This window comes from Eleginops maclovinus, chromosome 1 (genome assembly GCF_036324505.1).
Source record: "Eleginops maclovinus isolate JMC-PN-2008 ecotype Puerto Natales chromosome 1, JC_Emac_rtc_rv5, whole genome shotgun sequence".
In the NCBI taxonomy this organism is placed as follows: Eukaryota; Metazoa; Chordata; class Actinopteri; order Perciformes; family Eleginopidae; genus Eleginops; species Eleginops maclovinus.
In genome coordinates, this window is record NC_086349.1 from 9,005,048 (window position 1) to 9,025,277 (window position 20,230).

At 42.2% G+C, this 20,230-nt stretch overlaps 1 protein-coding gene and 1 long non-coding RNA gene across 2 annotated transcripts; both read right to left on the reverse strand.

Annotated features, from left to right (window-relative positions):
- Positions 1-1,580: 1,580 nt before the first annotated feature.
- On the reverse strand, positions 1,581-2,029 carry LOC134863323 (uncharacterized). The gene is made up of 2 exons (XR_010165658.1): positions 1,798-2,029; positions 1,581-1,655 (listed from the first exon to the last, which is right to left on the reverse strand). It is a non-coding gene; the product is annotated as an uncharacterized LOC134863323 (long non-coding RNA).
- A 2,320-nt stretch (positions 2,030-4,349) lies between these two features.
- LOC134865177 (uncharacterized) lies at positions 4,350-7,833 on the reverse strand. The gene is made up of 2 exons (XM_063884668.1): positions 7,602-7,833; positions 4,350-7,459 (listed from the first exon to the last, which is right to left on the reverse strand). The coding sequence occupies exon 2, from the start codon at positions 7,188-7,190 to the stop codon at positions 4,350-4,352; it is 2,841 nt and encodes a 946-aa protein (XP_063740738.1). The 5' UTR covers positions 7,191-7,459; positions 7,602-7,833.
- Positions 7,834-20,230: the final 12,397 nt, after the last annotated feature.

Genomic DNA, 20,230 nt, shown 5'->3' on the forward strand with positions numbered 1-20,230 from the left:
GAGAAGGGATGGGTGGCGTGTGTGTGTGAGTAGAGCAGAGGTGTGGGTTGGGGGGTGAAGGTGTTTGAATCACTGGCAAGGAACCAGACACATATGCACACACACACACACAGGGGGCCTCGCTTTGAACCCAGGCACCCAGAAAAGTCAGGTGTGTTATGTGATTATACTGAACATCAGTGTTGAGCCATTAATCATCTGGATTATTTAGGTCAAACACCCCCAATGAAGGTACTATACAGTGCCCTGTAATTTGAAATCCATACTGTGGGTTAATAAGGCAATAGGGTGCCAAATATAAGCAAGTCTACTAAGGTATGGTTAAGATTGTGTTTATTTATCCACATATAAAATGGCCTACCGTTGTATACTGTAGCTTGGAGTTAGCAAGATCATCGTAGCAAAATTGTAGCAACATAAAAACAGTGTGTGAAATGCAATGTGTGTTTAGTCATTGGTTTGAAAGAAACGTTGCTAAAAATCACACTCGTTTTATATCACTTATTTTCTGATTAGTATACTTATTTCAATAGATATTTCTGCAACATAATACATGGACATCTTTGACAATGTCAACATTGTTCTGTATTTTACACAGTTATGATGATTTCTAGCCAATTTAACACATTAGCAACTGATGGCAAAAGTGTTGGGTAAACTTTGTGCATACTCTAATGCTGCAATCCACAAAAGCTAACTCGCTTACAACCTACTGTAATTGAGCATTACTTTCAAAGCCAAGGAACACACTATCAATTTGTGAGCTTACAACGTAACATTTAAAGTCTTCAACTATCAAACACACTTTCTGAACTACTGTAAGGCTATTTTAATTAGCAAATAGCTAGAAACAACATTTCCTAGCAACAGTTGTCATTTCACGGTACATTTTGAAATGAAGGACCCCTTATTTCAAAAGTTTCAAACATTCTAACTATTGACCAAGGGGTCTTATTGGGTCAGTTAACTTAGCTGGAAGAAGATATTTCACTAGTTTCATACTATTTTATGCACAATTGATGTCGAGGCATGCTTCAGAGAGGGAGAGAGATCAGTGGATGATGGATGGAGGATGAATGAAAATCCATAGCATTGTCACTTACCCATTGTCCTTATTACCTTCAAGCAGAGCTATGCCCTCTGGCTCTTTTTCTTTCATTATAATGCAACAGATAAAGAGTGCATACAGTATGAATGACAGGGAGCAGGACTCTTAGCCACAGAGCCAAAATGAAGGGTTGTAACAGTTAAATCAAGACTGAAACTGTCGTCTAATCCTCGAGGTGGCTATTGGTGGGAAAACTAATAGGCACATCAGAAATCAGGGCCAAATTCATTGTCTTATCTAGGTCTGAAATGCACCTCTAGATAGCACTATAACAATCACTTTAAGGGGATCTATGAAGCAAGAAGGAAACCTGATAACTGGTTTGGGAGATTTTATAAATTCAACCAATTACCTTGAAGAAAGGGGGGATTAAAGCCACTGTCAAGTTATCCAGATGTTAAGATTCAGATTCAGCTCTGCCCAAACTTGAAAACGGCTTGTTCAACACAAATAATGCAAGGGGACAACTCTGTTCCGTTCTGGTGATTTATTTTCTTTCAGATTGATGGCACAAAGTGAAATTCCAGAGGAAGAATAGGTTGATAACCTTTAAGAAACAAAAGTATGCATCAGTACGCATCAATCATGATCATTGAACTAAACATCTCATTTAAATTCAAAACAGATCAAACTCAAACAGAAAACAGCAAACAAATGATTCTTTCAAACTAAATATTTGAAGTCCATACCAGTTGCGTCTGTGGTTGAACATGAGCTGTCAGTAGGCTGAGGAGACCGAGCAAAGAGGGCTCACCGAGCTAACTCCAAACATTTTATACTCATGCTTGATTAGAGGTGCGCAGGTGAAATCGGTCCCTCCAGGAACATGGGTTGCATCCTGTCTGTTGGGTGTCTGGGTGAGCTCTCTCTGCCCCCTTCAGGCCTGGAGTTCCTCCACAGATCTGGTCCTATGCTCACAGTTGTTTGACGCCACACCTCCCACTTGACCTCCTGGTTCTTGAACCCAAGGAGGTCACAGCACCTTAGTATTGGAAGGGTTTGTTTAAGTTGCCCTTTCAGTGTTGCTCTTCAATCAGAAGTAGGACAATGATACGCCTGACATCTCTGTGAAGGACTGTAGTTGATATTTTGGGTTTGAGTCTTTTTGCTTTCTGGTTTTGAGCAGGCTTCATAGTTGGGACAGGGTAGCTAGGAAAAGTTCTGATGTGAACATCCCTGATGATGCCCTTCTTGTCAGCGTTGACATTGATCACTTTGGCGAGCCTATACTGACCCCTCAGGGCGTTTTGGTCCGCTAGCCAGACAACATCTCCAACTGCCCCATTCCTTTGCACTGAGTGCCACTTAGTCCTCACGAATAGGTTGGGCCCAGCTAACTGACTCCATTTCCTCCAGAATCGGTCGATTTCCGTTTGAATAGCCCTCAATCTTCTGTAGGGGTAGCCTTCAAAGTTAAAGCTTCCAAGGTCTCCTCTGGGTCCAGTCCGTCCAAGCAGAAGGGTATTTGGGCTAATGTAGTCTATGCAGTCCTCCCGGCTCTGCACCCTGGCATCAATGGGTCTTTCATTAGCAAGATTGGCAGCCATGAACAAGAATGTCTGGAACTCACTCCATGTGAACAGTCCTTTTCCTCCCAGGTTTTGCAAGGCCCGCTTCACAGCACGAACAGCTGCTTCTGCAGCTCCATTCCTGTGAGGAGAGTCTGCTGGGTGGATTTTCCAACTCCATTCTGTTCCATGCTTGGAAGCTTCATTCTCAAGCTCAGATTTTCCCAGTTGGTCCAGGAAGAGGTAGAGCTCTTTGAGGGCCGGTCTGGCTCCCACAAAGTTTTTTCCAGGATCTGACCACAGTTTCTTCGGATGCCCTCTAAGTGCTGTGAATCTCTGGTACGCCAGTAAGAAGCCTTCAGTTGACTGGTCACTGACAACATCTGTGTGCATAGCTCTGGATGCCATGCAGCAGAAGACAATTCCCCACACCTTGAGCTTGACTCTCTTTCTCACCTCATCCTTGACTTCACAAGGTCCAAATAAGTCCACGGTTGTGTACTCAAATGGTTTGGCCGGTGTTATCCGCTCCAATGGAAGTTTTTTGACCTTGGTTCTGGTCAGTGCTGCTGTGAAAGACTTCCTTTGGAGCTGGTCTATGCCTTCTTTGGCAAATGCAGCGACTTCTTTGGCTGACTTTTTTGGCCACTCTTCCACAGGGTCCTTCAGAAAGTCTGGTCCGTTCTGCCACACAGAATCCTCTTTAAGGTTTTCTGGCCTTGATCCTCTTGTTACGAGGTCAGCAATGTTCAGGTCTCCTGGGATGAGAGAATGTTACTCCCCAAGGTTTTCCAATCCAATCGACTGGTGTGAGGCTTCTGTGGAAGGTGATTTGGCTAAGACGTGTGTATTCCTCAAACAGCAGGATGGCTTCTTCCCTCAATTTTTCAGGGGGAGGTTTGTCCCAAGTGTCTCTGGTCAGAGCTTTGCCTCCAGCTTCCTGAAATGCCTTCCTGACAAGAATAGCACCCTTCTGTTTGACAGGTGTGACAAGGCCTATCGGGTCATACAGGCTTGCTACTTGGCTTAGCAGTTGTCTTCTCGTCAGTGGGTTTGGAGTGTTCTCTCTCACCTCTTCACCAAGGAGATTTTGGCCGACTCTCATTTTCCTTTTCCTCTTTGAGAAGTTGATTGAGGTCATGAGGTAAAGTTTATCCTCTTCAACGAGGTATCCAATTCTAAGGGCTTTGTTGTCTCCTTCCCTCATCTGGTTTGGAAGAATGAGTATTCTGTTTTCCACTGCTCCTTGTTCTCCTGGCACAACCTCCTGCCTCCCACTTTGGCCTGACCGGACCCAGGGCTTGAGGAAGAAGCCGCCTGCCTTCAGGATCTCTTCAACTCTTTTGGTGTTCTGGTCCAGCTTTAGCAAGTCATTATGGGAGGTCAGGACATCGTCGACATAAGCATCCTCATCAAGGATCCTACGTTCCTCCTCCAGGTGAGCAAACATGGGCAGCTTTGCTGTCTCCCTCATGGCCAGCTGTGCAATGCACCCTGCTGGTCGATCGCCAATGTTGACTCTGGTGATGGCATACTCTTCGATTTCTCCCTCAGTGTCTCTCCAGAGAAATCTGTGGAGGTGCATCTCCAGGTCTTCCAGCCACACAGAATTGTACATTTTCTTGATGTCGCCAAGGGCAGCATGGACACCTCCTCTGAACCTGAGTAGTACTGCTCGGATGGGATTGAGGACATCAGGCCCCTTCAGCAGAAGGTCATTCATGCTGAGCCCTTTAAACTTCTAGGCTGCTGTTCCATACCAGTCGCAAGGGTGTTGTGAGCGAGTGCGGATTTGGTGCCACCAAGTGGCTGACATACCATACTGGTCCTTTCCAGCTTGCAGTGATGTCTTTGGTGAGTTTCTTTGCTGCTCTTCTCTCCACCATCTCATGGACTTGAGCTGTGTATGCCATTCTCCACTCTGGCTCTTTTTTGAGTTGTTTCTCTGTCCTCAAGAAAGTGGCTTCCACCCCACTCCTGTTGTTGGGAAGGGAACTTGGATCTTGAATCCAGGGATACTTGGTGTCCCAGTGTGGTCCATCACTGTGCGCATCTGCTCTGATGTAGGTTAGCCCTTTCCTTATGATCTCCAGCTCTCTTTCTTCACTCATTTCCTTGCCTCCTTGTTGACAGTTGCCGCACTGGCATCCTCCACTCTTTAGTTCGAAGGCTGCTCCAATGCTGTCCCATCTCCACCAGTCCAAGAACTTTTTGCCAGCAACCGTACTTTTGAACTCCTGTGCTTCAGTGATTTCTTGGTACTTCACTGCTGTAGTTCTCATGGATCGCGCAAAGTGTGTTTTAGATGTATGCGCAGCCATATCCACCTCTTCAAAGAGGTCTGGATGCGCTCCACCAACCGTCTTTCCTAATGGGCTTTCCCAAAGGACAAGGTCCCCAATCACCTTCACTCTTTGTGGAGCAAGTCTTCCTCCCCGGTGACTGATGAGTAGCTCAATGTGCTTTGGTCTTTTGAGCTCTTCCAGGTTGGTTCCTGGGAAGAATTTTTTGAGTTGCTCTGGTTTGATTACTCTGTGCACTTTGGCGATTTCATCCAAGCCATAGCAGACAAGCTCATGAGCTCTCTCCGTGCCGTTGGGTGTCTTGACCCTCACTCTGAGTGAGTATCTTTTGGTTTTCACCTCCATGGCCATCCCTCCGACTCCATGGACGATTAGCGTGATGTTTTCACTTAGCAGATTCAATCTCCTGGCAGCACTGTGGGTGACGTAGTTGGTATCTGATGCTAAGTCAATGAGAGTTCCAATCTTCTGTCCTGCATTGGCAGTTACCTCTAACAGCATTAGAATGACTGGTAGCTCAGGTGTTCTTGACGCCACCACTCCACGTTGATCCTTCACAACACAGTTGGCCCTTGCAGTGGTGTTGGTAAACGCTTTCCTGAATCTTTCTGCCATTTCCGGAGTGAGTTCAGACATCAATTTTACTTGCTCCTCTGTGAGCTTTTGCTTTCTCCAGGTGGATTTTCCTCCATCAGATTCCTTCATCTTGAAGTCTCCTCTTGAGCAAAGAAAGAAATGGTGGTCCGAAGAGCTCCCTTTTTTACAGTCCCTGTTCCTGCACAGGTAAGTGTCTTTACAGTACTCGTCTTCTCCATGACAGACTAAGCATCGCTTGCATGCTCCCAACTTCTCCACAGCACTCAGCTTCTCGCCAGGCTTCAGTTCTTTAAACCGCTTGCAAAAGAAAATCTTCTCCCGGTGCTTTTCATCTCCACAGATAATACATCCTCCCCTCCTTGTGGAACGTGTGGAGGCATACTTCTTGTCCAGGTAAGTAAGTTTCCTTTCAGGCGTTTCACTCACACTAAGCTGCTCCAGTCTCTCAAGAATTTCCTCTTGGGTCTTCAGGAATCCAAGAAGGCTGTCGAAGTGAGTGTCTGGGGTCACGCCATTTCTTGGGTTGACCATGAATACGAGCCAGTCTCTCTTCATATTGTCTGGCAGCTTGCGCTCTATGGATCTTATCACCAGAGGATTCTTTATGGCTCCAGTGTTTCCGAGCTCTGTGAGATCGTTCAGGGCCTTCTCAATGGTTCGAATCATGTCCATGACTTTCCTTGGCTGGTTTGCTCTTAAAGCAGGAAATTTCTCCAGATCTTCAATTATCTCCAGGGCAATTGTAGACTTGTTTCCATACCTGATCTCCAGCACTCTGAACATATCTTCAGCAGTGTTGTAAGTAGGCAGGCGCAGGTCCCGGCAAATTCTCTCCTCAACGCTGTCCAGGAGTTGGAACTTCTTTGCCTCTACTGAGCCGGTCGGCTCCCCCTGCCTTTGCAGGTTCTCCCAGTCCTTCCTCCATCGATGGAAATTCCTTTTGAATCCGTCGAACCTGGGTAGACTGGTTGGTTTTATTTTTACTATTGGTTGATGAGCTGGCACAGGCAGTGGTGGTGTTCTTCGTCTTCTCTCCTCTTCTGCCATTCTTTGTGCTGTGAGAAATTCTGCTCTCCTCGCTTCAAGGCTGGTGTTTAGAGCTTTCAGCTCCTTCACTCTGTCCTCCAGACTTGCCTTCTGTAATGCTGGAATCCACAACTCCCACTCTGATAGGCTTGTAGCGGCACCTTGGATTTGCTTCTTCACACTGTCCCACCGTAGCTCATAGCCATCTCTACTCACGGCGGAGACAGGTATTCCCTGAAGTCCCTCACAGGCTGTCTCTGCCTCTTCTATTGCAGCTCCGATCTCACCTTCCCCATATCTGGGCCAGAGGTTGTTTTGGACTGTTTTTCGGACTTCATCCAGTTTTGCATCGCACTCCTCCATTACCTTTTCCAGGTCTGTTTGCTGCTGCTCGTCCAGCTTGACTTCTTCACCTTCATCAGTCTCAGCTTCAAGGTCTGCCAGTAGGCCAGCCCTGTAGCCATCATTCGTTTCCCCGATGTTCCTTGCCAGTGACGTGAGCTGCTTGAACTCCTCTTGTAGTTCAGTCTTTGTCAAATTTCCTGACGTTCTGCTCAGGAAGTTGGCTTGTTTGGTGAAGGCACTTCTAGCCAAGGTCCTCTCTTGCTTCAGCTGTTTCACTGTTTTTCCAAGAGCTTCCTTCGCCATTGTTTTCCAGTCAATTCTCCCTTTGCAATGACAGCTTTCCTTTCTTCAGGCTTTAATCCTGGGGTCTTCACTGCCATGCTGGATATAAGTTGGTTATCAACTGTCAAGTTATCCAGATGTTAAGATTCAGATTCAGCTCTGCCCAAACTTGAAAACGGCTTGTTCAACACAAATAATGCAAGGGGACAACTCTGTTCCGTTCTGGTGATTTATTTTCTTTCAGATTGATGGCACAAAGTGAAATTCCAGAGGAAGAATAGGTTGATAACCTTTAAGAAACAAAAGTATGCATCAGTACGCATCAATCATGATCATTAAACTAAACATCTCATTTAAATTCAAAACAGATCAAACTCAAACAGAAAACAGCAAACAAATGATTCTTTCAAACTAAATATTTGAAGTCCATACCAGTTGCGTCTGTGGTTGAACATGAGCTGTCAGTAGGCTGAGGAGACCGAGCAAAGAGGGCTCACCGAGCTAACTCCAAACATTTTATACTCATGCTTGATTAGAGGTGCGCAGGTGAAATCGGTCCCTCCAGGAACATGGGTTGCATCCTGTCTGTTGGGTGTCTGGGTGAGCTCTCTCTGCCCCCTTCAGGCCTGGAGTTCCTCCACAGATCTGGTCCTATGCTCACAGTTGTTTGACGCCACAGCCACACATGTGGTCAGTTAAGAGTGCACTTTCTTTTGCGTATGAATTCATACATACTACTGACCAGGCACTGAACGGAGTAGTACAGACTGCTTCACAGCTGGAATAATTCATATTTCTAATGTTACAATGACGATGTGTTGACGAGTCATAGAGTATGTCTTGAGTTTAAAGCTGCCCCCAAGCGGCAAAAGAATCAATCACTGCAGTTTAAAGTACAACACAACTATTTTATATTATTGTTTCAAAACAACAAGTCTTATAATATATTTTTTACAAGATTTATATTATTAAATATCTTAATTGGTACTAAATTGTCTAGTTGTTAGACCATAGCGGAAGCAGTCAGTCTTTGTCTGATAATGCCTGTGTCTTTTGTATGTCATTTGCCAAAGATATTGGTTGGTCATGAAACTGTAAGCCCTGAGCTAATTGTATTGACATGTGAAGAATCTCTCTAAAAATGTCAAGGGGTAAACACTAGGCAAATTCCTTTGGTGGCCAAAGGAGCACAAATACACAAATTGGAATACATACATCATTCTAATGTACCCTGATTCATTGCTGTGAGCCGGCTCAATGTATTGAATTGAGGTTAGATTTAATTTGCATCCTAATTCGACCCTCGCACCTTTGACTTAAGCTCAGGGGGCTTTTATTGCTCCCGACTCTGTAATCAATCATTTATTCATGAGTTCTCTGAATACCAGTGGTGTTTCTCCTCCAGCTGCTGGGAACATTTCAGGCATTGTTAGTGTTCACGGGCTCTGAGTGTGTGGGTGGTGAAATTTGATATCACACTTATATTCTTGGTAAACAAGCAACAAAAAAGAAAAATAAACTATACAAGTTGTGCCACTTTGCCAGATGTGCTGTGTTTGAAATATAAAATATGATGACTTGATAACAGGTTGAAAGAAGACGTCAAAGCCAAAAGTTGAGACTGGTATTTTTCAACTTATACTAAAAACTGTTATGTGTGTTATCTGAACTGTGACATTTTGTAGTTACTGTGTACTTTTACTTAAAGGTGCCATAGAATGCATCTATCTATTAATTTAAATTGTTCTCTGATGTCTACAAAGAAGGTATATAACTTTGGTTGATCCAAAAAATGTCCAGATGCGGTTTCACAGGCCCATTTACAACCCTATGATTTGGTCCCAGAATGAAACAAGCTGCATTTCCTTATTTGGGGGCTCATTTAAATAATTATGACGAGCTCTGCTCTGATTGACTGGTTTACAAGGCGCCATCCATGGCTGCCTCAGAGCCCACAGAAGTAAGTGAAGTTTGCGAAACTGTGAGAGATGAACCATGGAGGCCTTTGGCATCCAACCTTACATGCTTGAGCCTTTATCAGAGGAGGAAACTGATGAATTTGAAGAACAGCCAGTTGGTCGGAGATTGAGAGTAACATTACGGAGTGGTAAGTGTTAGCGTTAGTGTTTCCAGTAGCTGGTGTATCCAAATGCTGGGGCTGGACTACCGTGTGTGACGTCATACACAGGGATTGTTGTAATTCGCCCGTTTTACCGCTGTGATACGCATATTCGTGATTTGCACGTGAAGGAGGAAACAATGGTGTTTGAGGTTCACGGTATGTCAGCTCAATGTACCGAACTCTCCGTATTCAACTATGCCAAGGTAAATACAGTTTTCCATTCTATGGCACCTTTAACTTCGACTGACCTACATTTCCCAGAATGCCCTTTGGCAAACCCCAGACTGTGTGCATGAATGAATAATTTGTATTGTAGGTAGAGGAAGCAACAGTGCTGCTTGACTTTTTCCAGGACAAAAAACACTACTCACCCCTGCCGATCAATATGCGACATGGATGCTTTATTGCACCGTTGTATATATTGGCTACTGTTGGGAGGAAACAGGTACAGTATATGTGCATTTTCCATATTGTGTGAGAGATAACATCAGTATGAACTTTGTTTATAGCACTGGCTCTCGGGAGAGATATTCCAGTCAATCTGTTTATCACTTTTACTCATACTCAAAAGTCTTTAGGTATAACTGGCTGAGGGGTCACACAATTTGGTAAACATATTCATGGTCCAAAGAGGATGAATCAAATTGAATCATAACCAAAAAGAGCAGGTCAAAGGGTTCATTTGTTCTGTGAATTATATCAATATTTAAATGATTGATGGGAATTACTGACAAGAATACAACATTTCTAACATAACATCATGGTTCCTACATTATGCTAGATATCCTAAGTGCTACCAGTAAATTGATATGTAAAAACCAATAGGACTGATTGACATAACATTCAGGACAAACATTCACCATCACATTCCAATAAGTCTCTGCTTTTCTTTGTCTAAGGATCAATAGCAATAGCAATAACAATAGCAATTGACGATCTTTCACACAAACCTTACGATTTGTATTACTTCATGTATTATGAATGTTTTTCAGTAAATTGACACTGGTGATCTTGCAGCTCCACATACTTAAGTCGAGGAAGCTAAAAGCCTTAGATTTCTAGCCATATTCTTAGGTAAACAGAAGGTCCTGCAAATATTGTGATTCATCATCATGGTTTCTCCATTTCTTAACAGGTATACTGCATAATCCATAGTGTTTTTTCACATTGAAAAGTATATCTTTTTTCATTTTTCCTTTCATAATTTTACAGTCAGCTGTGCATGAACTAGATGTGTGAGTATTTCATTGCAAGGCTAACCGCAGAAGCCCCACAGCTGATTAAAGATTCAAGGGTTTTATTATCATGTGCACAGTAGCTACAGTGTAGCTATAGCGAGGACAATTTTAGGTCCCGAGCTCCTTCATCAATGCAACATATTATATATACAGGACATAAGACAAAATAAGAAAATTAAAATAGTGCAAAATGAAACAGAGGATGGGATAGGTAGGATCAATTTGAATAAAATAGTGCAGGTTGTGTTGCATGACCAGTCTATAAGTATTGCAGATGAAGTTAACTATATCCATGTCAGAAACATAAATAAATTCAATAAGTCAAATGATGCAGAGAATGTTGACGTGACCAAGTAAATGCAGCTGCAAGTTTCCCTGCAGTCAAAAATGAATATTTTTAATCTTTACACAAATCCCATTCCACCCTTTCTACGTTTTAGGACTAGCTTCATCTGTTGTAAAGCTTTGACGAAAAACAACTTGAGCAGAGGGGATGAAATAGCCATTCCTTTATGTTGTGGACCATATGAAAAACTCTTGACCTGGTGCAGAGGGTGGTTTCTGTAGGTCGATGTGTGTTTCAGGACATGATTCCTTACTACACATATGCACATGAGGGCAGGCATTCAGTGTCATGATAACACACTGTGCTCGAATAGCTGTCTTCATCCATGTCTGGCTTTACTGACCAACCAGAAAGCCCAAAGGACGGACCCTTCTGCTAACGGCCCCTTCTCCCCTTGCCTTTTTTGAGATTTTGTCCTCATTTCCTGTCCATGCCTCCCTCTCTGGTTCTCCATCGGTCTCCTAGGCAGCGGCAGGTGCACTTAGGGGGCTATGGAGGGTCTTTGCCAGGAGCTTGAATGAAGCCTTTGTAGACCGAGTTTCAATGTCTCCCCTGTTTCCTTGTTTGCTATCATAGGAAAACCACTATCATCACTGTTATGATCTATAGCCCTCCGATCGTGGCTTCTCCCCGCCCGGCAAGGGGCATACAAAAAACACCTCCCAGGGGTTTGCGATGCTCCATTTCAATCAGGCTTTTGAATCAGAGCACCCACCTCCTGCCACACACACACACACACACACACACACACACACACACACACACACACACACACACACACACACACACACACACACACACACACACACACACACACACACACACACACACACACACACACACACACACACACACACACACACACACACACACACACACACACACACACACACACACACACACACACACACACACACACACACACACACACACACACACACACACACACACACACACACCTTCAAGGCAGGCAGGCTACAGTGACAGAGAACGAGATAGACACAGGAGTCTGACACCCCAGCTTTCGGAGGAATTACTGTAGAATTAAGCTGGTGAAGTGAGAGGAGAGGAGAAAGGAGTCAGCACAGCCTGTCATTGTCACAAGTCTAGCCTAACGCCATGGCCTCAATAAAGTCAAAGATGCCAGTTAGCTCTTTAAAAAATCTGCAACATTTCATCTAGACAAACATGTTATGCAACCACCGCTGATTGCTATGCAACAGTGAGCCAACCTATTTTCAGCTCATACAGGTTTCTTAGATTTGCTGTTCTGAACACCCTGTGTTTTTACTGGCAACTAATGATGTGGATGCACAGGATGTGGTATAATAACATAAGATTTGTGTGAAATTACTGCAGGAAATGGATAGTTAGCACAAGCAGGTAACGTGTGAAAGACCAAGAAAGGAATTCCAGGTTACTACCGAGTATCCAAAGATGTTTTTGTTCTGAAATCTTCAATCTGGAAACACAGTACTTTTTGATTCAACGCTTGCTCTCCCTAGAGATGGAAATAACTTGCCCACTAAACAAACATTGAATGATAGACAGAATATTGGATGATTCTGGTTCTGTTTTCACACAACCAGAACCTGAACATAAACCCCAAGACACAGATACAGTACCTGCCTGCACTTTTACCTGACCTGTGGACTAAATTCCTCCATGTTGACCGTGCTACCCATGCCTGTATGCTTTTGAAACTTTTTTTTTTAATAAATCACTGAACTGTCAGGGTCTTCCTGGACTGTCTGTGTTTTAGCATTCAACATAACACTCAATGACATCATAAAATGCACTCAGTTGCAAAGCTAATGCATTCTTATACACAGCCCCACACTGAGTCCAACCTTCATGAAGGTTGAAATGTACAGTTTTTGTTTGAACTATTTTAGAGACTAATCTGGTATAAACTGGGGGGCACCACACATTATTATTATTTCATTTTTCATCTTTACTATTTCCCCGTGTATGCGTATTGACATTATACTGGCTTAGCTACATATGAGACTCCTGCAAACTGAATTATTTGACCGGTCTATCGTCATGATTATGAAGAGAAGAGCTGATTATTGACTACTGATGAAGGAACAGTCCTTTTTACTCAGACAAATAATCACTAAATTGACAGAAACAAGGGAACAAATAGGTTGGTGTAATGGCAATATGTTTGTGTTTCAGCAACGCAATGTGTGCTTCAGGCTCCAGTTTTGTAGTCATGGTCAACTGGTTCAACATGAGGTCGTGAGTTTTGGGTCATCTATTGATTGTTACAATCAATGAAAAACTACTGGGAATAAATCAGATGATCTGTTTTAAAGGAAGTGGAGCATAACAAATGTTTGGTAACACTTCTTTGATTTAGTGTGCTGATAACCTTTTCCAATCACGATAGCGCTAGAGATAGATGGATAGAGATCTAATTCCTCTTTTCCACCAACCCGGAGCTGGTTTGCTGTGTTTGCTGTATTACCCTGCTTTGTTTCTGTTTTTTCTTTTCTATTTAAAATGTGACCATTTTACAAAATGAACATCATACTGTATGGATTTAAACTAGTGCTTTAAACCATAAGATCAATGGGAAAAGCTTAATTGAGGTAATATATCAAGTCAGACTTAGGGTCATTTCTCCATAGACTTCTATACATTTTATACTTTTCTATCACTTTCCACCTAGTGGAGATGCTGCATGCCATCTGCTTGCATTTATGCAGGTTCAAGACACTAAAAAGTACCTGCTTGGTCTATGTACTGCAATTGTATGGTTTCCAAAAAATACCAAATTAGATGGACAATACAGTGACCAACCATTCATCATAAAACCTGCTTGTTGACTGGCTAAAATGTTCCTAAAAAATGTAAATGTTGTTAATGTTGCAGAAATTGTTTTCTTATGAAGTATTTACGACAAAGATTGATTAAATTAGAGAATTGAAATTAGAGATTGAGTTAATTCTGATATAAACAAGTGACTGGTTCACATGCCCGTCTATTTGCAACCTTTCTGCTAAAATGTGCATTTCCGTGACGGTTTATTGATAGGCTTTAATGGCCAGAGCAGAGCAAACTGCTCATCATGTGTAGATGCCTTGAGAGCACACATAGAGAGAGAGGGGTTAATCCTGTAAGGAGCCTCCAAAGTCACTTCCTCATTCACTTAGAAATGATCATCCCCCTTCTTCCTTGGTTGTATATTCATGAAGGTCCTTTAAGCATATGCAGGGACCACTTCCCATTCCACCCTCAACGCCAATGGCATTTTAAAGAAAAAAGCCTTTGGAAGGGCAATTTGTTAATTATTAATTGACCCATGCACTTATGCACTGTAGTGATGATGAAGAAATGCTTTCAGGAGCCACTGCCCCCGCTCCCATCAAATCGACAACATGCTTTAGATTCAAAATCTTGATGGAGAAACAATGTGAGTGACGGCCAAATAGCAGAGTTGCCCTTTGCACCAACAGGGGGTGGCAAAATATATTGAGTTGAACTTTCTGGGAACAAATACACTAACCCACCCACAGTGATTCACAATGATATTTTATCAAACAACGCAGCAGCATTGCCCTCTATCAAATCAGTAACCCATCAGCCATCACTCCAATCCAGGGTTTTTTAAGCATTGGCACTGGTACTCAATTAGCGGTCCCTCTTTGGATTTCCCAAATGTACTGATGCTGCCAAAGAGCCCATTGCCTTATTAAAGTGCAGTCAGCAAGGCAGTGCCGTCGCGGGGTAGGATGGAGCAGCCTACGGGATGAGAATGAAGAGCTAGTGACAAGCGAATTCATTACACCACTTTTGTTGATGGTGTTGTAAAATAGAGTGTGAGATGCCGCACAAAGGTCATCCTTTCGCACGTTTTTGTTGTTGGGTAAGGTTCTGAATGGCTGAGTAAGCCAGAGCATCATTTTTACCCTTTTCGTGCATCCGACAATCTTATTGATTTTCTCAGAGACGCCTGTTCGAACTAGGTGGGCCATGTTATGTGACGAGCACCTTGATGGCTTTGTGCCTTGCAAGATTCATGAAGCACAACCCATGTTTTGCAGCTCAAAATAGGATGACTGCTTAATGTTTATCTTGTTAACAATCACATCTTGTGATGACTGGGCACATACTGAGACCACTTACTAATCAAACATTAGAAAAGGGCAGATTTTGTGCCACTATTTAAGTGCAGACTCGTGGGAAGACACAATGACATGTACTGCATGGGTTTAGGTAACCATGCATTGATTAAGAGCCAAGGTTAAAGCGGAATTTATTTCAAAAAGAAAAAAAAAATGAAAAAACACATTGACGTTGTGATAACAAGCCCTTCTTAATCGTAAATACGTAACTTCAATGTATGTGACTGCCCGGCATATGTGCCTATGCATATACATATTAATAATAATATGTGTGGACTGTGCTGTTCCCACAGTGTCTCACACTGTGGGAACAGCACAGGGACTCCACAGGGAACTGTTCTTTCTCCTTTTCTGTTCACCCTGTACACCTCAGACTTTGAGTCCTGCCACCTGCAGAAGGTTTCAGACGACTCTGCAACTGTTGGCTGTGTCAGTGAGGACAAGGAGGAGTACTGGGGCATTGTGGACTCCTTCATCGAGTGGTGTGAGACTAACCATCTGCATCTCAATACCACCAAGACAAAGGCGCTGGTGGTGGATTTCCGCAAGAAGAAATCTGCCCCCACACCCATTTCCATCAACGGTGTGACTGTGGATGTTGTCCAGGATTACAAATACCTTGGAGTACACCTGGACAACAAACTGGACTGGGCAAAGAACACTGAGGCTGTTTACAAGAAGGGCCAGAGCCGACTATTTCCTGAGGAAGCTCCGGTCATTCAACGTATGTAACATCATGCTGAGGATGTTCTACCAGTCGGTGGTAGCCAGTGCCATCTTCTTTGGTGTCGTATGCTGGGGCAGCAGACTCCAACAAGATCAGCAGGATCATCAGGAAGGCTAGCTCCTTCCTGGGGGTCCAACTGGACTCTTTGTTGGTCGTGTATATACTTATTTTATATATGCTGCTAAATTGCAGTGCGCATTGTTGTATATTGTATATACCAACTTATTAACTGTGATTTTATTGCTTTTACTTAGTTTATTTTATGTTAGTTTGATTTTACCTCTCACTTTGTATTGCATTCCCACTTCGTCCTTCAACTGTTGAACAACAATTTTCCTCTGGATGAACAAAGCTTCTTGAATCTTGAATAAAACACTGGCAGAAATCCAGTGACATTTTCATGTACAACATTAATTTAAAAGGTGCCTTATTATGCATTTTTTCAGGTTCATATTTGTGTGACTCTACTGTGAAATATTCAAAAAGGTCTTTACTTTTCTCATACCTCCTGTGCTGCAGCACGTCTTTTCACCCTCTGTCTGAAACCAGAGCCCAGTCTGCTGTAATTGGTTAGCTGGCTGCCTTGGTTATGATTGGGCTACCGTTCAAAGAAGTCCCAACCCTTAACCTATGAAATACAATGCTAGTGCTAGTCAATAGAAGTGTAAGTGTTACATATTGATGTCAGTAAGTTATGGAAGTAAACAAAGGAGTCCAAAGGAATGTTTCAGGCCTCTGGAGGGGATGATGGGATTTTACCATTTATGTGCACAAAAACCCATACTCCAGGCAAGGGAAAACCCCAAAAAGCATAACAGGGCCTTTAAGGTGAATGCTTTCATTTCAGCACCATTACTATGGTATGTCCAGCACTGGGTCATTGAGATACCCTATTTGTCGGGATATACAGACTCAACCGACATTCAAATTAAGATTGTCAAGATTATTACTACGGCTTTGTAGAAACCACTGTGTGTTGCATTATTAAATCTGCAATGGAACAAACTGCTCCGGCTGTGGCCCAAACCTCTCATTATATAACAAACGAATGTTGACATTTTGAGCACACAGCAAAATATAAATAACAAGGGACTCATTAACCACGTTAAGATGCTTAATTGATCCCAGAGTGATGAAAAGCAATTGCTTGTTCTTTTCGCGCTTTAACTCCTTGTGCATAAAGTGCAAGCGGAGCTAAATACAGTAATTGCCGGGCAGCTGCAATTCAATAAATGCTTAATTGGTCTGTGTTTGCACTGTTACATGGAAGCTCACATATGACATATTGCACAGTGGAGCCATTTTGCCAGAAGCCTAGAACACATCAAGGTGAGGAAGGGATCTAGGCTGCAATTATGTGGGGAACTTTTCACATGGGCTCTCTGCATAATTAATGAACCTTTAAAGTATTGGGGTCATCAAGAGGTTACAATCTTAAATATGCTTAAGGATGAAAGGGGACAGAGCCTTACCCGGCGACCAATGATCTTTTGGATTGTTTATTTAAACTCCATAATTATGCGATCCTGAAAAGAAACTCATTTGTGAAATAAATTGGCTCCACTATGGATTACTTGTATGTCACCTTTCAGCTGATAATGCTATTTATTCACACAGATTTAGGTAGTGAATAACATTTGGGTGGATTTCTGGTACATACTGAGCTTTGCAGGATGCTCCATCTGTGTTTCACAAATAGGAGACTTGGAGGGGGGGGGGGGTTGTAAATGTAAACACCCATGCGTGCCAGCTCCCTGCCGGCAAATAGTAAATGCTCAAAGCGGGCAATGCACAATGGGAGCTGACAAGTTTGTTGATGTGATGAATGTACGGAAAGTGTTTGTCATAGTTTACTATACACATTATGATTCATGCTTTTGGTGAGTGGACTGCAGAGTGGACCACAGAAGCATCCTTATTTATACCAATTAATTGGGAAGTTAGTGAAATGCAAGACACTACATCAGGGTGTCAAGGCTGATATCAGACGCTGTCCTTCCAGAAGGAACACGGGATATATTCTGTATTGGTGATTCTGTCTGAAAATGAAGCAAACATCTGCATAATAATATGCAATTAAGGGGATTTTTTAAATTATTTTTTTGAAAATGCCAAAAAACCAACAACCCTGCAAGTCAGCCTCTGGCATGCAGATGTTCATTAAAGAGCTAAGCAGAAATGTGTTAAGGTAATGTGATTACTGGGATTATATTTAGAAAATGAACTACAATCATTATAAGTCTAGATAAAACTGTAGACCACATGCATTGTTAGATAAAGACACAAAATAAAGCAGGCTAATGTGAACAAATCTCCGAAAACCAAACCTAAGCACATATTTGAGTTGGGATTTGGGTTGTTAGTACTGCTTACAACTTTAAAAAATAGAATTCCGGACTAATTACAACAACGTTTTTATGGGCTAGCTCAATAGTTTTTGATTTGAAACACTTCAGAGCCGACCCACTTTTTTTGTTGTTGTAATAAGCAGGGAGCGACTCCACAAATAGGTTGTAAAAAGTATTAAGATTGTATAGAAGTCTTGAAAAGAAAAACATTTATTGTATTACCCAGCTTATGCTAAGATGTGGCTACCATGTGATTGAAAGGTTGCTACCAACACAATGTGGTATTGTTTGGGTTTCCATCCTTAAATCCAGGTTGTCATCCTTAAAACTTTAATCCTTCACAAATCGAATGTTTGTGGTTACCAAAAAATGTTTGGATCAGTGTTTGATTGTACTCAGCATCTCTCTTTCGTGTCACTTCTGCTTCCAAAAAAAGAAAGAAAATGACCAGAAAAACAGCAAAAATGCCAAACTGTTGGGTTCAAATCTATGGTTTTTACCTGCCATCACTTCAGAACGCTGTTGCTCCTATGTTAAGTGGTATCTTTATAATCCAGTCTGTGTCCTGATTCAGTCAAGCAATATACTAAATTAGCCTGATTGACACTGAGGTAGCGTGCTTAATGGCCTTGAAGAAAACACACAGCTATATGCAATTAATGTCATTAATGTTGAGAGCAGGCATCCTCTAATTAAGAACGTTTTTACCGTCTGACAAACTCTGCTGTATGTCTCCAATCAGTTTCCATCTTCTTTTCACAGACTTAAGTTTAGCATGAACTCTTTAGTTTAGTTATGGTTGCTAAGTTGGCCCTATACTTCACAACTTCAAATAAGAAGGTGAGATGGGAAAATGGCGCTGCTGTTGTCCACAGGGAGAGGCCAAAAGAGGATTTAAAGAGAAGGGAGGTATATCGACAGCCTTGACTGATCAATGCCGCCAAACATTGAAACAAATGAACAAAACTTTTGCCAGTGAAGGAAAAATGAGTCATGACTCCACGTTGTTTACTGAAATTTTTCTCTTTACAAAGGAAGAGAAGGTTTCTATTTTCCCTGCTGAATCAGTCAAAGGAAAGCTGTGGACAGACGTGTGACCTACATGACAGCTGATGTATCGAGATGCCTTTCAGCACTAGTGATGATAATAATAATAATAATATATTTAATTTGTAATGCACTCTTCATTCCAAGGGAATCTCAGAGTGCCAGAGTGATCTTCACAAGTCAGAAGTATACCGATAAGACACACCCTGCAGCACAAAACCAATATTTTGGTCATCATCTTGGTGGCAGTCTTTTTGAGTAAGAGGAAGTATTTGGATTTATTACACGGCTCAGTTGAACTCTTAAATCTGATTGGTCTATTTGGACATTTCAGATGTTCTTAATTCTTGCTAACAGACTGCTGCTAAGTAGAACAGACTGTCTCTAAGGAGGATCAAGGGGCTATGTGCAGTCATATCAATCCAAAGGAAGAAGTCTGGTAAATGTAATGTCAGCTCTGGACAACAAACATTAGTTTTCTCCATCAGTAAAAAAATAAAATACTTTTTTAAAAGTCATTTTTATATTGATAGAGAACAAAGAGCATGATGGTTTCATGGGATCCTGATCACAATGTTATTGTTGTAATGACCGCCTCACTGCACATTCATTTATAATTCTATCCTAGGAGAAGGTTGGCTTAAAGTGTTAACAGTCAGTTTTAAAAAGGTCACAATCATTTTTTTGTGTTTTAGACCAAAAAAAAGGATCCATCTTTAGCTATGCGTCTGTCTTGTTTACATCTGTTTCCAATGCAGAGTCATGCTCCCAGACTGATTGACATTTTGAATTCCCATAATGGAGATGCGGGATCTTCCGAAAGGGGGTTTTATAAAGTGCAAATCTCAAAGGTGGTTTGACAGCTCTGCTGAAAGTGCTGGATGACATGGCCTCATTGGTAATGATTCTTGTAGCTGAGTGATGGAAATATCTGCATAGTGGCTGAAGAAGTAAGCTTGACCTTATCTCTCTGATTGCTAAGAAATGACCAAGGACAGAGTCTAACTAAACTTTAACCCTGTATCGGAAAGATGTTGACATTGTACCTTTATAAACCATATGAAAAGCCAGACAGAGTTGTTTGTTCTGTAATGCCGTCT